This window comes from Cavia porcellus, unplaced genomic scaffold (assembly GCF_034190915.1).
Source record: "Cavia porcellus strain 051 isolate PalLab524CR breed Dunkin Hartley unplaced genomic scaffold, mCavPor4.1 scaffold_7, whole genome shotgun sequence".
Taxonomy (NCBI): domain Eukaryota; kingdom Metazoa; phylum Chordata; class Mammalia; order Rodentia; family Caviidae; genus Cavia; species Cavia porcellus.
Genome location: NW_026947490.1, coordinates 44,114,976 through 44,132,942, shown reverse-complemented (window position 1 = coordinate 44,132,942; position 17,967 = coordinate 44,114,976). Strand labels below are relative to the sequence as shown.

The window sequence follows — 17,967 nt, the reverse complement described above, 5'->3', positions numbered from 1 at the left end:
AAAGAAATAGCTTTCAGGGAAAGACATCTGCCAAATGTTTATGTTCCCACAAGACTCTGCAAAACCTTTTCATAGACCAAAGCTAAAGTTCAGGGTGAAGCCAGAGCATGTTTCTTCAGGGGGAAAACCTTATCAACATGCATGTACAAGCACCCACACCCTTGGTCAGGTCCCCACTTTCCCAGCAGGCCTGGCTGTCATCCCCAGCACTGTGTGTGTGTGTGTGTGTGTGTGTGTGTGTGTTTGAGGGCTGGTGGGGCGTCCTGCTGGCCTTACCCCAAGTCCAGCTCAGATCTGAAAACACTACTTTCCATGCAGGCTCCTAAGCAAAGGCTGCTTTTCCTGGGGTATTCCCACTCAGACCTTCTGAAACCAGTGCCCCCAACCACGACTCACAAAATAAACCAGAGATCTGAGGGCCCGTTTGGAAAGTGCTGACCCTTTTGGTGATTCACGTAGGCTGGCGATGAGCCGGAAAACTGAGCAGCCAGGAAGAATCTTGAAGAGTAACCTTCTGGTTTTATGATAAGAAAACAGGCCTAGGTCACTGAGTGAGGCCACTGCACTAGGGGTACAATGGGGTTAGAGCCACAATCCAGGGCTCTTTGTACAATGCCTGCCTAATGTAGCTTTGTCTATGGCAGTGCCCAGGAAACCAGAAGCTGAGTCAGAAGTCACCAGTCTCCTGAGGCTCAGCACGGTTCACCCTTTGGCACAGGAACCCATGGTGGGGAAAGGGAACACTGGTCCTGCCTGGAACTGGTGCCAACATGCTCTGAACTGGAGGCGGCCCTAGCCAGAAGACAAAATTTATCTGTGGAGAGAAAAAGAAAAACTGCCCTGGGACAGAGTGGCTCACGATGTCCCAGAAGCAGTGCAGGGTAAAAATTCTGTTCCCTCCCTCACGGCAGCTTTTTAAGAAACAAACCTGCTTCCTGTGCCTTCTGCTAGGCACAGGCCAGCCATTTCCACACAGTGGTCACAGTGACACTAGCATAACAACAGCTATCATTAGTTAAGCACCTATTATGCACCAGGGACTCTGATTTACAGAGACCAACCGTAAGCAGTCTAAGATTCCCATTTGCCAATGAGGAAGAAACTGAGATTTACCAGTTAATGGCAAAGGAAGTAGTGGGAACCAGTTTACTTCATTCTAAAGACTAAACCCAGCACACCAGGGTCATGGTGGAAGATTCCAAGCGTACAGGGAAAAATGACTCTCTCGTGTTACCCCTCACTTGTGCCTTACACACCTGCAGAAAGAAGCCCAGGCCACAAAGATTTGAAATGAGGGTCAGACACTAGAGGCTGGGGTCCTGGTCTGGCTTTGTCTAATTTACTGGATCAATTTTTTTCTCTTGAGCTTCTCAAACCCATCAGGCAGCTTTGCGTCCTCCACTTATCCCAGGGGTCTAGAGGAGAAGACAAATAGGGCTCATCCTCTTCCTTCCTTTTCTCCTCATGTCTATCCTGTGCTCTGAGCCCATGAGAACTGGGCCCATCCATAGTTAAGATTAAGATCTTTCACTCAGAAGGCTGAGGCAGGAGGATTGCCAGGAGTTCAACCCAGGCTACACAGAGAGATCATATCTTAATTTAAACAACAACCACAAAAAAATAAGACCCTTGAAACCAGATTCAGATTTCTCAGGCAACTTACCCTGCCCCATCACTGTTTTCTCATCTCTGTGGAGCTTTTTCATCTTTAAAGTGAGCCGGTAAGCTTGCTTCAAAATACCCACCAGGCACAGGATGAAAGTACTCAGCAAACGCCCTTCCATGGGATCAAGTCCCAGGCTGTGTGTCCTGCTCACTCTACAGAGAAACTTCCAGCCTGGGTCCCATGCCTGCCGCCACTTGTCCCTATCACAGCCTCTCCCCGCTGCAGTCGACCCACTTCCCAACACCTGGATGCATCAGCTTCTCCTGGGACCCCCAACACTTCTTTCATGCCTAGCTGGGATCCAGAGGCACAAAGCTCAGGGGTACCCGGTCTGCAGGTGGGCCTCCTGCCCACTGGCTGAGCCTGCCGGGACCCTACGTCCTGTTCCCATGAGCCAATGTTCTCCTGTCCCTGCTGCTGCCCTCCCACCCCAGGTCTCTTTCTTCCTCCCTCCTCTCAGCCACTGGATGCCCCACCTTTTCCTCCACCCTGGCTCTGCCCACTCCCCCTCTGCTCTACCTCCCCACCCCCTCAGCTGCTGGCTTGGAGCAGGAGGTTATGAAAATGAGCTTCGTGCCCAGGAGACTGTAATTATCTGCTAAGTGTGAAAGCCAGAGTGATTAATTAAGAGATAATAAAAAGAAAAGGAGGGCGAAAGGGGGGCCTCACGGCTTTGCTTTGATGATGGAACCGGAGGTGAGCCAAGCAATTAGGGGAATCTTTATCGAGAGTTAGCTATAATCCACAAATTATCAAGCACCAAATGCTTCAGGAGCAGGGCGCACTGCACTCTCGGCAAGTGACAGACCGACAGACAGGGAAGGACAGCAGGAGGAAGGGGCCCAGGGAGCACCCGGCAGGCAGCAGCCAGCACAGGAGGGCCTGAGGCTCGGCTGGTGGATGACAGCCGCAGCCTGCACAGATTGTCCCGTGCCAGGCCACAGGCTGCGCATCCAGGACCCCAGGCCATGGTTGTCCATCCTCCTACCCTTGAAAAAGGGCACACTGCCCCTGAACGCGTGCAGGCTGCCCCACAGGCAAGCTCCACACGGCAGCACACTCATAACCCCGTGCCTGTTCCCCCAAAGGCACCGGTCTGTCCTCTAGCAGGAACTGCTTTCTACCCTGTCCTCCAGAGCAGCAGCTGCCTCCAGATGCTTTTGCATCTGGGGAGTGTGTCACACGGCTGGCCAGCGACACACTTGACAAGGTGACACTGGGGCTTGTAGCTCTCAGTGCCTCCAGCCCACGCAGCCCTGGCTGGGCACAAGTCCTACTAGTCCCCACTCCTCTCCCACCAAGTCTCTATCAGTTGCTCTCCTCCACCTCTCATTTCCACCCCACCCAGCCCAGTACCCAAATTCTCTGTGTTCCTCCCAGGGAACCATCCCTACTGCCTCCCTGCTCCAGCACCTCTTTCTACCCTCTTCCCTGCAAAGGCATGGATGGGTTCAAAATTCCCCTTTATGTATATGTTTATGCATTCAGAAGACAGGGTACCCGTCTCATCTATTATAGTTAGCTAGCACCCCATCATGCATGCCCCGTGCTCTCCTTCCTCTGCTCACACTGACTTTGAGTGATGTCACCCAGGCGAGGCCAGACTGAGGGTATCCCTCAGTGAGTCCAAGAAGAAAACATCCCCACTCTGCAGCCTCATCTGGTCCAGGCAGTGGAGTAGGTCCATCCCTCTGAGTCCATTCCCTAATCTACTAGGCTACAGCAGCGGATGCCTGCTTCTCTCAGGGCAGGAAGAGGGCACCTAAGGCCATCACTAAAGATGGTGGAAAGGTCACCAGAGCCCTCTAGACCCCAGCTTCTCTGAGAAACATGGAAGGAGATCTTGAACAGGCAAGGGCATGGTGAGTCAGCCAGGTCCTGTGAACTCCATCCTTCTGACCCTGGCTGGGGAACACTGCAGGAGAACGAACAGCCTTGTTGATTTGCTGGAGAGCAAAACTGACCCTAAGGAGACAACCTTGCTTACTCATGTGGGTGGGGCTTGGGAGGCAGCTTCACCTATGACCTCTGGCCTTACTTAATACAAGCTCTGTCTTGAATCAAGAGAAAATGAACATACTGAAAAAAAAAAATATGTTACTTATCCAGACATAGTGAGTACTTGGAGATGCCTAATAGGACAGTTTCCATGCAGGAGATGGAAAAGTTCAGATGAGATGCAAAGAACTTCCTGCTTGCCAAGCAGGACCACATATGAGAGTGAGTGAGCAGAGAGCACTAATGAAATTCTTTTTTCTCCAGATAAAGGACAAACGCTGATGTCCATGTTGATCCACTTAGTACAACTTAAAGATACATAACTCCAGAATCCAAAGATGTGGTGGTTCTGTAAGAACTACTGCACCACTTTCACTTCAGGTTCTTTTCCTGTCCTAAGAAGCCAAATCTGATTGCTCTCACCCCTCTGCTCTGGAACCCCTGAGGACTGATGCTTCTAGCTGTGCATGTGTGTCAGTGTTGCACAGGGGAAGAGCAGGCGAAAGACAATCAGGGGAGTTCTGCTCCCCAGGGGACCGGATTCTCATGTGTGAAGAGTAAGCTCCTTGCGAACCTGGGGGTCCAAAAGAGAAGGATTTTCTTCTCAAGTTCATGGATCTTTCTGTATTATCTGGGCATTGCACAGATGGAGAAGGGGGAAGAGAGAGAGGGAGAAAGAGAGGGCGCTGAGCAACTCTTAGTTCTACATTAGGTTGAGAACTGACCCATCCAGGGCCAGTTCCCCACTGTGCCCTCAAAATCATACTCTGGCTAAGTCCAGGACCCATTTCCTTCCCAGATCTTACATTTTGCTCATGACCTTATCTTCAAACAAAAGCTAACGGGGCCACAGTCCTGCCAAGAAGCTCTGTCAAACTGCTTTCCCCCACATCTCCTACCAAGATGAATTATGAGGGTCTTTTTCATAATTTTCTTAAATTGAGTAGAAATGACTGGCATGGAAGAATTTCCACTAACACACTGGTTGCTTGCTTTTCAACTCTGCAGCTGGCAACAGGAGTGAAGAGTTGGCAAGGGAGTTGGGGGCTGGAAGCTTGTGAGGTGGCAAGGAGGAGGCTCAGTAGGTCAGTCTTGAGGGTGGGCACAGGCTTGTTATAAAGCCCTGCACCCTGTTGGGTTCCTCACGTTGCTTCCCTAAAACCATATCAAAGATCCTGAATCAATGGGTCCATCAGGACTGTGTTATACAACTAAGCTGTGTGGGGAAAAAAAAAATCTGTAATGAGTTCTATTCTCTCTTGATTTCCATTAAACACTGACAATTTTTGCTTAGAGGAAAGCATGCTCTCACACCTCAGAGTGTGTACCTATTGTAAGCAGCATCTGCGTCACTCCATGTGACCCTCCCACCCCCACCTGCCTACCCCAACTGCCCTTAAGGAGATCCCCAGATGTTTTGTAAACATGTTCAAGTTTCAGAATCTTTGTTCCAACAGTAAACTGAAGCTTTCTGGAGAGATAGGGATTAAAATAACGGTCAAGTTTGAAAGGGTTTTGGCCCAGATAGGACACTGTAGCCAGGAAAGCCACAACCAGAAGCAGGAAGCCCCATCTCCCCTCCCCCTAGGAAGTTACCTGTGACGCCATCTTCCCGCCCCTGGAAATTTACATATGGCGCCAAACCTAGGACCAATGGGCTACCTGTGTATCCCTAATGCCCGCCTTAGGTTCCACCCCAAACCGAGGCTATTTAGAGACCCCCACGCCACGTGTCCGCCGGAGAGATCACCTGACGCCAGCGGTGGGGGTGTCGGTCATCTCTCTCCGTGTTCTCAGAATAAAGGCCGCTTTTTATTTTATATTTGTCATCTTTTGTTAATATTTTTTATCTTTTGGAAATAACCCTAGCAAAGTTTACTCACTGTCCTGAGTGCTTTTCTTGGACCTAGAATGAAGTAGGTGGGTACCACTGCTGACTTACAGATGAGGAAACAGAGGCTCACAGAGGGTAGGTAAAAGGCCCTTCAATCTCGAAGTACAGGACACAGACCCAATTCTAAACCAAGGTGCTTCCCATTACACCCTTCTCCTCTCCAAAGCAGAGGATGGAGTTCAGGGCCTGCGCACATCAGCCTCCCTTGGTACCATTAGCACAGACTCAGCTGTATTTGGCCTATTATTGGTTCCTCACTAATTCTATTGTTTTCCTTCTCAGATCTGCCTTGCACTGTGAAGTGTGAAAAGCAAGCACTGTGCAATATTAATAACTACAGCTTACTGAGTGCCAAATACTGTTGCTCAATATATTCTTTCATTCCATCTCCACAACAACCCCTCGAGGTAGGGACAATCATCTGTATTTTGTAGATGAGAAAAGTGAGGCTCCAAACAAATGACAGGCAGCACCTCTCTTGACAAAAAGGCTGACTGTCTCTGAGGTTCAGGGGAGGCATTTCAGGGCACTCTTAGGGTTACCCAGTTGTGAGAACTAGGCTGTGTCTTACGACCCTGGTATGAAGTCAAAGGCAATGTGTATACTAAATCTCTATACTAAAATCTCAATTTTCTGCACAAATGGATAGCAGTAGTGCAGATAATCCAGAAGTCATTTCAGCTTGGCTTTGCAATGCATTAGGGGTTTTTGTTTTGTTTTGATTTTTTGCAAAGTCAGATTTTCCTTTCTAATTATATTTGGCTCACACTGACATTAAATGAGTTTGCATTCTCACTTCACCCACTGACTGGTGTGGGGAGCCATCCCAGATGCGTACCGGGTAAAACAGGCTTTCAGCCTAGCAGCCGACAGCATGCACAATGCAGCTGCCCCAGCACAGGCCAAGAGACTGTAGCACCACAGTCGGGCTTCCAGTGTGTGGCTGCGAGAGGGGCTAAGAGGGTGATGTGGGACCTCTGGAGTCTCCCACCCCATCCTACAGTGCAGACAAGCTGGCCAATTTTCAGAAAGCAGGGGTGTGGGTGGGACTGTACACAGAGCAGCGAGTTAGTTGCTTAGAGTTTGGGAGGAAAGCCCAGGAGTCCTACTGTCTAAGAAGGAAGTCTTGGGAGACCAGGACATCAAGATGAAGAATGCTCAACTCCTCCCAGAGCTTCACCTAACAGCCTACCTAGCCTTTGGTTTCTGCTTCTGGGAAGATGCCTTTTCCAGTTCCTGTCTTCTCTCCTCTGTCCCCACTGGCCTATCTCTGCTCTTTTCCTTTTAATAACCTCCCAGTTAAGCGACCAAATGGGAAGAAGCAGTTAAAAGCACCTCATGGCCTGACAATGCTGGGTAATGGAGCAAGCAGGGCTCCAGGCTGTTCCTGGGAGAATTGGGAAAGGAGGAGAGGGAAATAATAGTAATAATAATAAAACCTCTGCTAAGCTGATTACAAGGACAAAGTTAATTCAGAAATCAGCTCCACTGGGTGGGAGTGGAGGGTGGGGAGGAGGGAACTGGACACAAGGGGCTGGGAGATTTGGGGAAAGTGCGCTTTATATAAACTGCCTTTGTTCCTGGAAATCATAATCCTTGGGAGGGACTGAGGCTCACTCCTTCGGATTCCTCAGCTCCTTCCATCCGAAGCAGGGGGTACAATCAGGGATTGTCCAGAGCCAGGATATCTGGAGCAGCCTGCATTCCAGAGGCCAGGCGGCCCCTGAGCCCCCACATCTGTGGACTCTCCCTCCCCCTCTGAGGGTTAAGACTCCAGCATTTTTCACATACCTCTCCTACCACCTTTATCTTACAGGATTGTCCGTTTATACATCTATCTCCCATAGCAAGGAAAGCAGCCCAAGGACAAACTTTTCATCCCCAGGCCTGGGGCCTACATAATACAGCAACAATAACAACAACAACAGCTTGCTTGCTTACAGAACACAGGCTATCCCAGTCTGGGCTGGGGGGTGAGAGATCTTCAAAGGCTTCCATCTAAAAAAACCAGAGATCACTTCCTGGTAGAGGTTTTAAGACTGGGCTCAGCCCCCTAAGGCGTACACAAAGCTAAGGCCACAGAGCAGCGCAAACAGCCCAAGACTGACCCTGAGGAACTAAACCCAGATTGGCTCTCGTTAGCTTGGAACCATTTGTTTCCCTAGACTCTGGGCCATCGCAGACCCAGCCCAGGCTCCTAGCAGAGATGACAAAGGAACTGTGACCTGGTTATCTGTGATGCTGCAGGGCTCTCCTCTTAACCTTGAACTCTGCCTTAAGCAATCTTTATCTTACACCTAAGGTTTCTGGAGACTTCCTCATCATTCCAAAGTCTTCCCCCACTTCGGTCACAAGATCTAAAACTTTCCATCTCAGAACTGACATTTCTCTGAAAGCCTTTTGCTCACTTCTGACTTGTCTAATCCTGATTATCTTTTTTAAAAATTTAAGGAAAAAAAATTTTTTTTTCTTTCCAAAACAAGGTCTTGCTATATAGTCTAGGTTGCCCCAACTCACTATGCAATCCAGACTAGCCTTGAACTCACTGCAGTCCTCCTGCCTCAGCCTCTTGCATGCCAAGATTATAGTGTGTACCTTCACTGCCTGAACTTAATTTTAGCCATGTTCAAATTTCAATCTATCACTTTTTTTTTAAAATCTAGGAGTTACAAATTTCTGAAGCAACTCCCACAGACAAAAAAATTTGAGGCTGGTGATGCACGCCTATAGACCTAGCATTCCAGGATCCAGGAGGATCTCCAGTTCAAGGCCAGCCTAGGCTACACAGTGAGTTCAAGCCTGAACTGAATACATAGCAAGACAGCCTCCCCCCAAGTAAACAATAAAAGTTGAAGAGGGAAAGGTCTGGTGAAGAATGAGAAGGGGACAACCATACCTGCTTTTAACATTCTCTTTGTCTTCTTAAAAGTCTCTGCCTCCCCACTTAACAGGACAGTCTTTGACCTGGGCTGACCTTTCCAGACCTGCTGAGGTCTAGCCCAACCCTGATTCTCACCAGCCTGCATCCTTGGTTTCAATGGGCCTCCACACAACTGCTGGCCACCAGCCACACCTCAGCTTGGGGAGTCTGGCCGGAGTGGTGATACATTCACCCTACCTCCCACACCCACACCCAGCCGGTCCTTAAGCCCCTTTCTGGTCACCTCAGCCCACAGTAAATGGCTCCTCTCCTGCACCTGCTGGGTCTGATCTGCACCCAATATTCCCTGCCCTGCATTATGTATGTGTTTTAGCTTCTTGGAGGAGAGGGACCATGCACTATCATTTTTTTTTAAGTTCTACAAAATCCTTACTAGCATTGTGTATTTTCCGCAGGGTAACATGTATCTGTTAATTAAAAAAAAAAAAAAACCAGCTGCTCCCATTTTATGGAAGAGGAGACTGAGTTTAGCTGATTTGCACCTAAATCATGAAGATCCTTAAGAGCAGAGATAGCCATCTACTCATTATATAATACTGGCATCTGGCATGGTCGTGTGCTGCAGACCACCTGTAGGACTATGGTCCCATAAGAGTGTATCACCTTGTGACAACACAGCCATCTTAGCTGATGAAGGTACACTTTGTGGTATTCACACAACAAGAAAATGTCCTCACAAAACCATTTCTCAGGATATAGTTCCGTCATTAAGCCACACATGATGACATTTTCTACAGAGCTAAAGGAATATAGCCTGGACTCTTTCCACATGCCTTCCAGTCATTTCTCTAATGCCAGGAAATACAGGGGGAAGAGAAAAAGCAATGGGTGCAGTCCCGAAGAACCTAATTTCGAAGCCAGGCTGGGGTGGGAAAATCTGCTGAGACAGCTCCACTGGGCCCTGAATACAACCTCAGAGACTAAGGTTCCTGGTGTTCCTTTCTTGCCTCAAAACCTAGGTCCCACAGTCTTCTGGGAGATTCTCCATCACCTTTGAGGGGCAGGACCCCAGAGGAATGAGGCGGTAGCAGCATCTCCTGGGAAAACAATGGAATTTGCTAGGGAATGCAACATTTCCATCGCTGGATTTAAGACAATCCTGAGGAGGCAGGCTGATTGCAAGGCCCATTTATTTCAATCTGATCTCAATTTTGTTAAATGGGCTCAAGAAGGGCAGGCAAGGATGAGAACTGTAGCCCCTGGAGATGACAGAGGTTAATAAAAGTTGCAGAAGAAATTAAACGAGGAAGGAGGAAAAATTGTAAGCTCCTTGCATGTGGGAGAAGGCTGATGCATGGAAGGGGAGTGTGTGGGATGGAAAGAAGGAGAAACAAAATGAACTTCAGAGGTGTCTGAGAGCTAGAGAAGTTTTCATCTTGGGTACTCAAAGAACTGGCTGAGGTTCCCATTACCACCCAGAGAATCAGGGGTGGTAAGGTGCAAGACTGAGAACAAGGAACTCAAGGGCTCTGACTTCCTTCACTTGGCCTGCACATCTATCAGAAGGGATGCAGAGCATGCAGGGCAAGGCAGGAAGTATCACTGTCCAAGACCCAGGAGGGCAGCCTCCCCCAGGATGCTTTGAAATGCAACAGTGTTGCACACCACGGCTCTCAAAAAGGGAAAGACAGTGGTAGAGAGTGATATCTGAGCAGCTATGCATGGGGGTGAGAAGCAGGATTATGTCAAAATGCACCCCAGGCATGTGTGAATATGTGGGTGCACACAGGGTGAGACTGTCCGCAGGCCACACAGAAGCAACGCAAAAGAGGCACAGGTACCCGTTAGGAGCGTCCTTCAAGATCTATCCTCTCCAACCACCCCAACTTCGGAACTGTTTGCACTCTAGTCCTGGCTCTGCCCCTAGACAGCTGTATCACCTTAGGCAATCTGCTTAACTTTTGGCGGTGTCTGCCTGTCCATCTGTAAAAGGGGAGTAATAATACCTAACACCAGACCAAACTGTTGTTGGCATTAGATTAGTTAATAACATATGCAAAACACCAAGCAAGCCCTGCACAAACATGACTTTCTACTTCGCTCTGTGAGTTTTCTTTCGCTGGCTTCTAAGATTGCCTCATCTAGCCTCACATTTCTGGATCAAGGATATGGAAGCCTCTTTACGCTCCTCCACTGAGGACTCATTACTATACCCCTTTCCAGGTCAAAGCTCTCCCAGGAGAGGGAACAGTCAACTGGCCCAGAGCCCTGGGAAGAAATCATAAAGGAACTGGTAGGTCAGCAAGGGCTGAGGCTCCCCCATCTCTAGAAATGTGGAAAGAAAGTTACCTACCCTTGGGTGGAACCTGCTCCCTGAAATTAGGGTGATTCAAGACGTTGACTCCTAGCTCCTCCCTCCAGCCCCTACTTCAAATCCTCCCATCCCATTCTACTGCTTAGCAAGACATTTGACTTCTCCAGGACTCTTTTCTCATCTATGACATGGAAAAATAATGACCACTGTCCCATATCGTACAATACTTTACTGAAAGAGATGTTACACACAATACAGTTGCTAATAAAAGAAATACACAGATCAGAAGCTTAAAAAGTACTATGGTGGGCGAGGCTGAGGCTGTAGGATGCCTAGGATGTGGGTGGTCCTGGTTTCATCTCCAGCATCAAAACAAAACAAAACATAAAAACCCAAGCCAAATAACAACAATGGCAAAACTTTAAAAATAGGTGGAAAGGGATTGTAGCATCACAAGCATTCTGGCAGGGGGCAGTATTATAATTCTACCCTCCACTGACTAAAACGTGTATGCTGACCTCTAGGGTTTGCCTCTCAGCCAACTGATCGTCAATCACCCAAGCAAGGTAGGGCTGGAGAGATGGGCTTGACAGCCGGAGGCTGAAACAAGGAGACATGGGCTTTGGGAAGTAGGGGTAGAAGAGAGCCTGACCTGCAGGAGTCACCAGCATTGCTGACTCTGTAGTGAGACATAAAAAAGGTTTGAATCTGGGCGCCAACACCCCAGGGATGTCCCTCAGCAAGTTACTTAAACTCTCAATTTTGGTATTCTTATCTGTAAAATGGCAGTAACATTAATTTGAAAAGCACACAGCAGGAATTCAATAAAAGGTAATTTCGAGGCTTCAGTGCCAGAGCTGACCTCCTGTGATCACTTTCCTCGGCCCTAGGCCAGCAGGTCCCCAGGGTAGAGGTGACAGAACAAGCCATGCGAGACGCTGGCCTCTTGCGTGCCAGGTGCCAGGCACCAGGCGACATGACATGGCAGCAGCGGAACTTGGAGCACCTTGCTTTACGATTCTCCCTAGAGCCAGCCTTGAATGGCACAGGGATGCGTCATGATTTGTAATTCATGGACCCGTAAAGCTGGGTTTAATATCAGAGACAAACACGAGGCTGCAAACCTTATTTGCCAAGTAAAGTCCTTTAAAACAAAAAAAGTCATTTAGTATCATGGTCATATCAAAGAAAAACAATTTCATACCAAAAAATGTAACACAGAATATCAAAATAAAGGATTTAAAAAAAAAAATTGGATGAGTTTACCTTGACAAGACAATCCCTTTTCCTTCTAGCTCTCACTCTGGTATATGCACCAGGAAAAACCCTATCCTGGGCCAGCATCCATCCCTGAGGGCAGTGGGACCTCTGGCAAGCAGGGAAGGGCAGGGTTTGGCCCCGGTGGCTCCTAGAACCCCAGGATGGACAAAATAACCTGTCTAAACCTCAGTTTCTCATCAGTGAAACAGGGATACTTTCAGAACAGATCTCAGAGCTCCGCGGTATAGATTAAATTAGCTAATGCTTATAAAGTAATTAGCACAAGTGCTCAATAAATGATCCGTATTATTTCCAGACTCTAAAATGCTGCCACCACAGGGCTACCGTCCCTCCTTATTTCATACAAGAGATCCAGCTCCTTCTCACTCCAATGCCGACCTCTTCCACCTTGCCTCCCTCTTCCTCGGACCTTTTCTGAGGTCTCCAGGCCAAGGGGAAACTGTGTTTTTTCATCTGAGTTCTCCATAACTGGCTTCTTTCCAAGAGATTAAAAGCAGAGGCTGAATGAAGCCCAGGACCAAGAATGGGGGAGATTGGGGATGGAGGACCGGCCAGACACCAGACACCAAGTCATAACACAGCACTTCCTGAGCACTTCTGTGCCCGACACTGTTGCTTGTCCTCTCCATAGATTAACACATTTCATGGCCAGCACAGCTCGATGAGGGGTTATTACTACCCTCGCTTTATAGATGCAAAAACTGAGGTACACAGAGAGCCCATAATTCACTCAAGCTTGCAAGATACCCAAGTGGGAGGTGGCTGTGAGCCTGTGATTTAATCCCCATTTAATACTGCTTCTCTCCAACACTGCAGCACTCTCCTCAGATCAATCCATTGATCAGATATTTAAGGGGCACTTACCATAGGTAGACTGGGCCAGAAGCTACACAGTCCTCCAGGACAAAAAGAGGTGCTGGAGGTGTTTGATCAGGGCACAAAGTTCTGTGTGTGTGTGTGTGTGTGTGTGTGCGCGCGCGCGCGTTGGGAGAATAAGGGGTTGATAAGGACAACCTCCTCGCCTTTGCATCTCACTCTTGGAGAACCAAAGGCAGGGCCAGGACACCCAACCACCCAGCTTTGGTAAGGAGCAGAAGGTGGGAAGGCCTGCATGCCCACCACCCCCTCCACCACCGCTGGGTGACTGAGACCCAGAGCTGTGGCTCCCACTACCTCCTTCAGGTCTCCCTTTGTGCGTAAAGGATGTGGGTAAAGGAGCAGAAGCACAGTTCAGTCAAGGTCAGGGAGGGGCACCCAATATCCTGATTTCTGCCATTCTCCCCCAAGCTCAGTGCCTTGCTCTGGCAGAAGTGGGACATTTGGGGTGTGTGTGTGTGTGTGTGTGTGTGTGTGTGTGTGTGTGTAGCACAGGGAAGGGAGGACAGATTCCCAGCTACTCTCCCAGTTTTGCTGTTCTCTGCCAGGTTGTAGCTGTGCTCTGGGAGCTAAATACTGGGAATTTAGGAGGCCCCAGGGCCTCTTCCTTTTACCCCTTATTCCTCTCAAGGGCAGGGGCTTGAGTGCCAGGGGGAGCTCTGGGGAACCGAGGGACAGATTTCTCTCTTACCCCCACAGTCACCCCCCTCTGGAGGCAGCTCCCGCCCGGAGCTGGCCTGTCATCCCACATTGCTCTGATTAGCTATAATCTTTCTTTTTCAATTTCTCCTCCCCGAGACGAGGGAGCGAGAAAATCTCCCAGAAAATGAATAAATATTTCAATTTTCAGCGCAATCAGTCTGAGGAGCCGGCGCATGATGGAAACGGGGGGAAGGATAATGGTTTTCATTTAGATAAGATACAGAAAATTATTTAGTGAAAAATGAAGATTGATGAAGCCCATTGAAATTCTCTAAAATGCGATTTTTATTTCTCAGCCTAGGCCGAATCTCCCCTTCCCAGCTCCTCTGTTCCTCCTCAATTTTGTTGCTTTCTCTGGCCACCTTCTCCCCTACCCCACAGAAGCTGAGGAAAGGGGCCCTGATGAGGCTCCCCCTTCCTCTCTCCTGCCTCAAAGCCCCTGCTGAGCTTCCTCTGAACACTCAGGAGTGATTTCCTGACTGTCCTCTCCCTCTCTCTTTGCTATCCTCTCCTCTCACCCCAAATACTTTTGCACACTTTCAGGAGGCCTTGATTTCACCTGGTTGGCAGGGAAGTTGCAGGGCTCAGGCTTCCTTGGCCCTCTCTTTCCCTTCCAAAGGGTGAAAGGCACACAGCACATTTCTCTCTGACCATTTCTGTCCCAGATTCAATCCACATGTCTCTCCTGTTTGCTAACTGCAGCTTTTGTTCCTTAAAGCTCACTCATATCCATGTTGCTAACATGTGAGGGTTGCAGGAAGGGCAGACATCAGCCTGCCCCCAAGACAACCAAAGCTGACCCATCCCCTCCCCCATTGCCACCCTCCCCCTCCCCCTCTCCAGCAGCCCAGGCGGAACAAAGTCAGAACTTAAGTCATCTTCCCAACTTTTTGCCAGGCAGGGCCTGGCCTGCCTTGGGGCAGGCCTCCTCTGTTCTCTCCAAACCACCTCCCTCACACACCACAGATGTGTGCCCTTCCCACATCCTAAGGCTGGCTGTCCGGGTAGGAAAGAGGAATCAAGAGTTGCCAGCCCCCATCGACTCAATGTGGCTTTGCCTTCCGAGCTGGGGAGGGGCCTGGCCCTGGAGAGGAGGGGTCCAGAGAAACACCAACCCCAAACACACACCCACAAACCAGGAAGGGAGCAGAGTGGGACAATGCCAGGGGCTCTACCATTCTAGTGACTTCTCTCTTCCCAGTCCCCCCCCCAAAAAAGACCATCTCCTCCATTTTGTAGACTGTACATCTCCATAGGTGTCTGCCTACGTGGATGTCTGCTCAAGTTTCTTTGTTTGCTCGGGGGTCGGTGTGTGTGAGAGAGTATGTCTGTATGTCCTTGTCAATGCCTGCCTGCATCCAGGCGCTGTGCACATGAGTTTGGAAGCTGGGTGCGTGGATTGCGAGAGCGTGTTTGATATAGTGGAGGAATCTGTCTTCCTGGGACGTGTCCTCGTCTTTGTGTGTGTGTCTGTCTCTGTGTGGGGGATGTTTGTGGGTATGTCTGCGTCTCAGTAGGTGAGTAGTCTGTCTCGGTGTCTGTGACTGTTTTATGGTGTTTGTGTATCAATTTCTGCGTGTCAGCTACATTTTTCTGGGAGTGGGGAGGAGGAGCTCACAGGATTAAATCTTTCTCGGAGTCAGATCCAGGATTCAAGAACCCACTCCCGCAGACTCGGGCCCTGGCTGGACCCTTAATCCCTTCCTTGCCCAGGACACAGGAACATCCTCATCCCTTTCCACCGCCCAACTCACTTCCCAGTCTCTCCCCGCTAGTTCAAACAAGCCCCAGACAGCAACACTTCCCCGGCTCCAGCGGCGTGCCAACCTCCCTTAGGTGCCCCCTCCGTACCAGCTTGGCCTGCAGCTCACTTCAGAACTCCCCACCAGAGCCCTTACCCCACTGGGCCCCGAGGCACCCCGTTCCTCCAGAGATGGCAGCTCGGGCCGCTGGAGCGCGGTTCACACTCCGGTCCCCCAGGGGCCCGGCTGAAGTAGGGGGTCCCGCAGCACATTCTCAGGAGATCCTCATTCTCCAGTGTTCCGCGCACCCCCCGCCAAATCTGAAGCCCCAGTTTCTCCCCCAACCTTCCCTTTAGCCTGGTTCCAGGCGTCCGGATCCCCGTCTCAGAGGCTCGGGGAGAGACGCGGGGCGTCCGGGTCTCTCTTTCACTCCGACCCCGGCCCTCGCGGCCCCAGCGCTCTGCGCTCCCGCGCGGCCCGAGCAAAGTACTTGGGCAGAGGAGCGGCGAACTCCTAGTCGCCCGCGCGGTGCCTCCGCGCCCCCTGCCCGGACTCCGCGCCGGCCCGAGGCGAGCCCCCACGCCTTACCTTGGGAGAAAGTGTCCGAGAGGGCGAGGATCCAGACGAGGAGGCTCAGCATGCTGCCGCCCGCGCCGGGCCCGAGTCGGTGGCGGGGAGAGGAGGGAGCGCGCTGGGAGGGACCGGCCCCCGCCCTGCACGCCCGCCGGGCACACTCGCCCTGCACACTCGCACTCGCGCGCACAAACTCACTTCCCTCCTCCGCGCCGCGCTCTTTCCTCCCGGGCTCCTCCTCGGCCCGCCCCCTCCCCGGGCTTTATCTCCGGGGTCTCTTCCGTCTCGGCGCCTCTCCCTCCTTTCCCTCTCCCCTCCCCGCCTCGCTCGCGCCCTCTCTCCCTCCCCCTGACGTCCACTCTCCCCCGACGGCGCCTCCCTCCCTCCGCCCCTGCCTCCCTACTCCTGCCCCCCGACGCGCGCGCACACTCGCGCCCTGCGCTGCAGGGAGAGCCGAGGAGGTTCCGAGGGCTAAGGGAAGGGGCCCCCACCCTGCAACCAAGCACCCCCCCCCCCTCAGGTATCTACAGCGCCTGGGCCCAGAGCGGCTGGACCCCGCTAAGGACGCGCAGGGTGGGCAAGCGGGGACAGAGCGACCCTCCCGCCCCGAGGACGATTGCTGCTTAGGGAAGGATGTGAGTGTGTGTGTTTGGGTGTGAGTCTGGGAAGGGGGCGGGGAGTTAAAAAGCTTAAAGACATTTAAAAAAAAAAAAGAAGAAAAGAAAAGAAAGCCCACACCCAGATTATAACCCCAGATTTCTCCCTCCCCCACCCCCACTCCTACCCCAAATTAACAATTCCCAACCGACTGCTGGATGGATGCTGGAGGGGGAGGAATGTTCATCCCTCTCCCCACCTACAAGACCCGGAGCTGGAGGACCTTCTGGGACCTGCCTTGAGCCCCAGCGGGGGCCGCGGCCAGCCGCGATGGGGCCGGGCTAGGCGCGGGAGTCCTGAGCGGCCGCGAAGAGGCGCAATCCACTCTTCCCCTGTCCATCTCGGGCATCTCCTGTGCCAGGGACGCGCGGCTCGACGGGGTCGGAGGCCCAGGCCTCTCCTGCCTCCCGCTCCGAAGGCAGCCGGAGAGCGCGCAGCCGGGAGGATCTCTAAGCACGCAGGAGTTGGAGATCCTTTGGGGTCAGAGATGGAGGAACTGGGATGGGAGGGGATTCCTGGTGAGTGTCCGGAGGGGGCTCAGGGGGAGTCTTGACGGGTCCGGTGGGACAACCAGCTCCTGTCCTAACCCCTACCTGACCCTGTCCTTCGGGCTGCTGTGGATGCCGGGAGGCCTGGGCCCTGGGGGATGAAGCAAGGGAAAATAAAAGAGTTATGGGAATTGCACAACTTTACCGTCATGCTGGCCTAGAGAGATCTCCGCCCCCCACCACCACCCCACCAACCCCCAGATTCTAGGTCTCCTGGGTTCCTGAGACTCCCCGCTAAGATTTCTCCATTTCGATCCAGAGTCAAGGCACATGGCTCTCTGGTTCCCTCTGCTGGTGTGAGGTAGTCACAACGCCTCTTTGCTGCGAGGATTCTGACTCTAGGCTGAGTGGTCCAGATACATCCACACAGCTAGAGGACACAGAAGCCAGCTAGGAAAACACATGAGCTCAGATTCTGACGCACAGTGGGCACAGATCCAGGGAATCTTCCCTCTGTTAAAAAAAAATTCCTACAGGCAAATACATAACTTAAAAATAGAATCCTACCTAGCCCAAAGGTAAAAAAAAATAGAATCCCAACCAAATACACAGACACACACCAACGTAGACAGACAAGGGCTTTTCATTTATTCATTCATTAATCATGCATTCCAGACATTTCTTCAGCGTTATGTTCCAGTCCCTATCTAGGCTTTAGGATTGCAACAACTTAAGAAAAGATAAACAAAACTCTCCCTTTTAGAGTTTCATTCTGGAGGGTAGAAAGAGGTCATAGAAAAAATACATATATATCCCACCAGGTTATGGTAAATGCTATGAAAGATGAATAAGGTCGGATAAAAGAACAAGGAGGGAAACAAAGGAGCAAGGCATA

The 17,967-nt window shown here is 50.9% G+C and overlaps 1 protein-coding gene across 2 annotated transcripts in view; it reads right to left on the bottom strand.

Moving 5' to 3' along the window:
• The window catches only part of Kirrel1 (kirre like nephrin family adhesion molecule 1), a 97,465-nt gene extending 81,226 nt beyond the window's left edge, over positions 1 to 16,239 (bottom strand). For both annotated transcript variants that reach the window (XM_013149168.3, XM_013149170.3), the window contains exon 1: positions 15,943 to 16,239. In XM_013149168.3, the coding sequence (XP_013004622.1) occupies positions 15,943 to 15,994 (52 nt within the window). In that variant the 5' untranslated portion in view covers positions 15,995 to 16,239. The remainder of the gene's footprint in view (positions 1 to 15,942) is intronic.
• Positions 16,240 to 17,967: the final 1,728 nt, after the last annotated feature.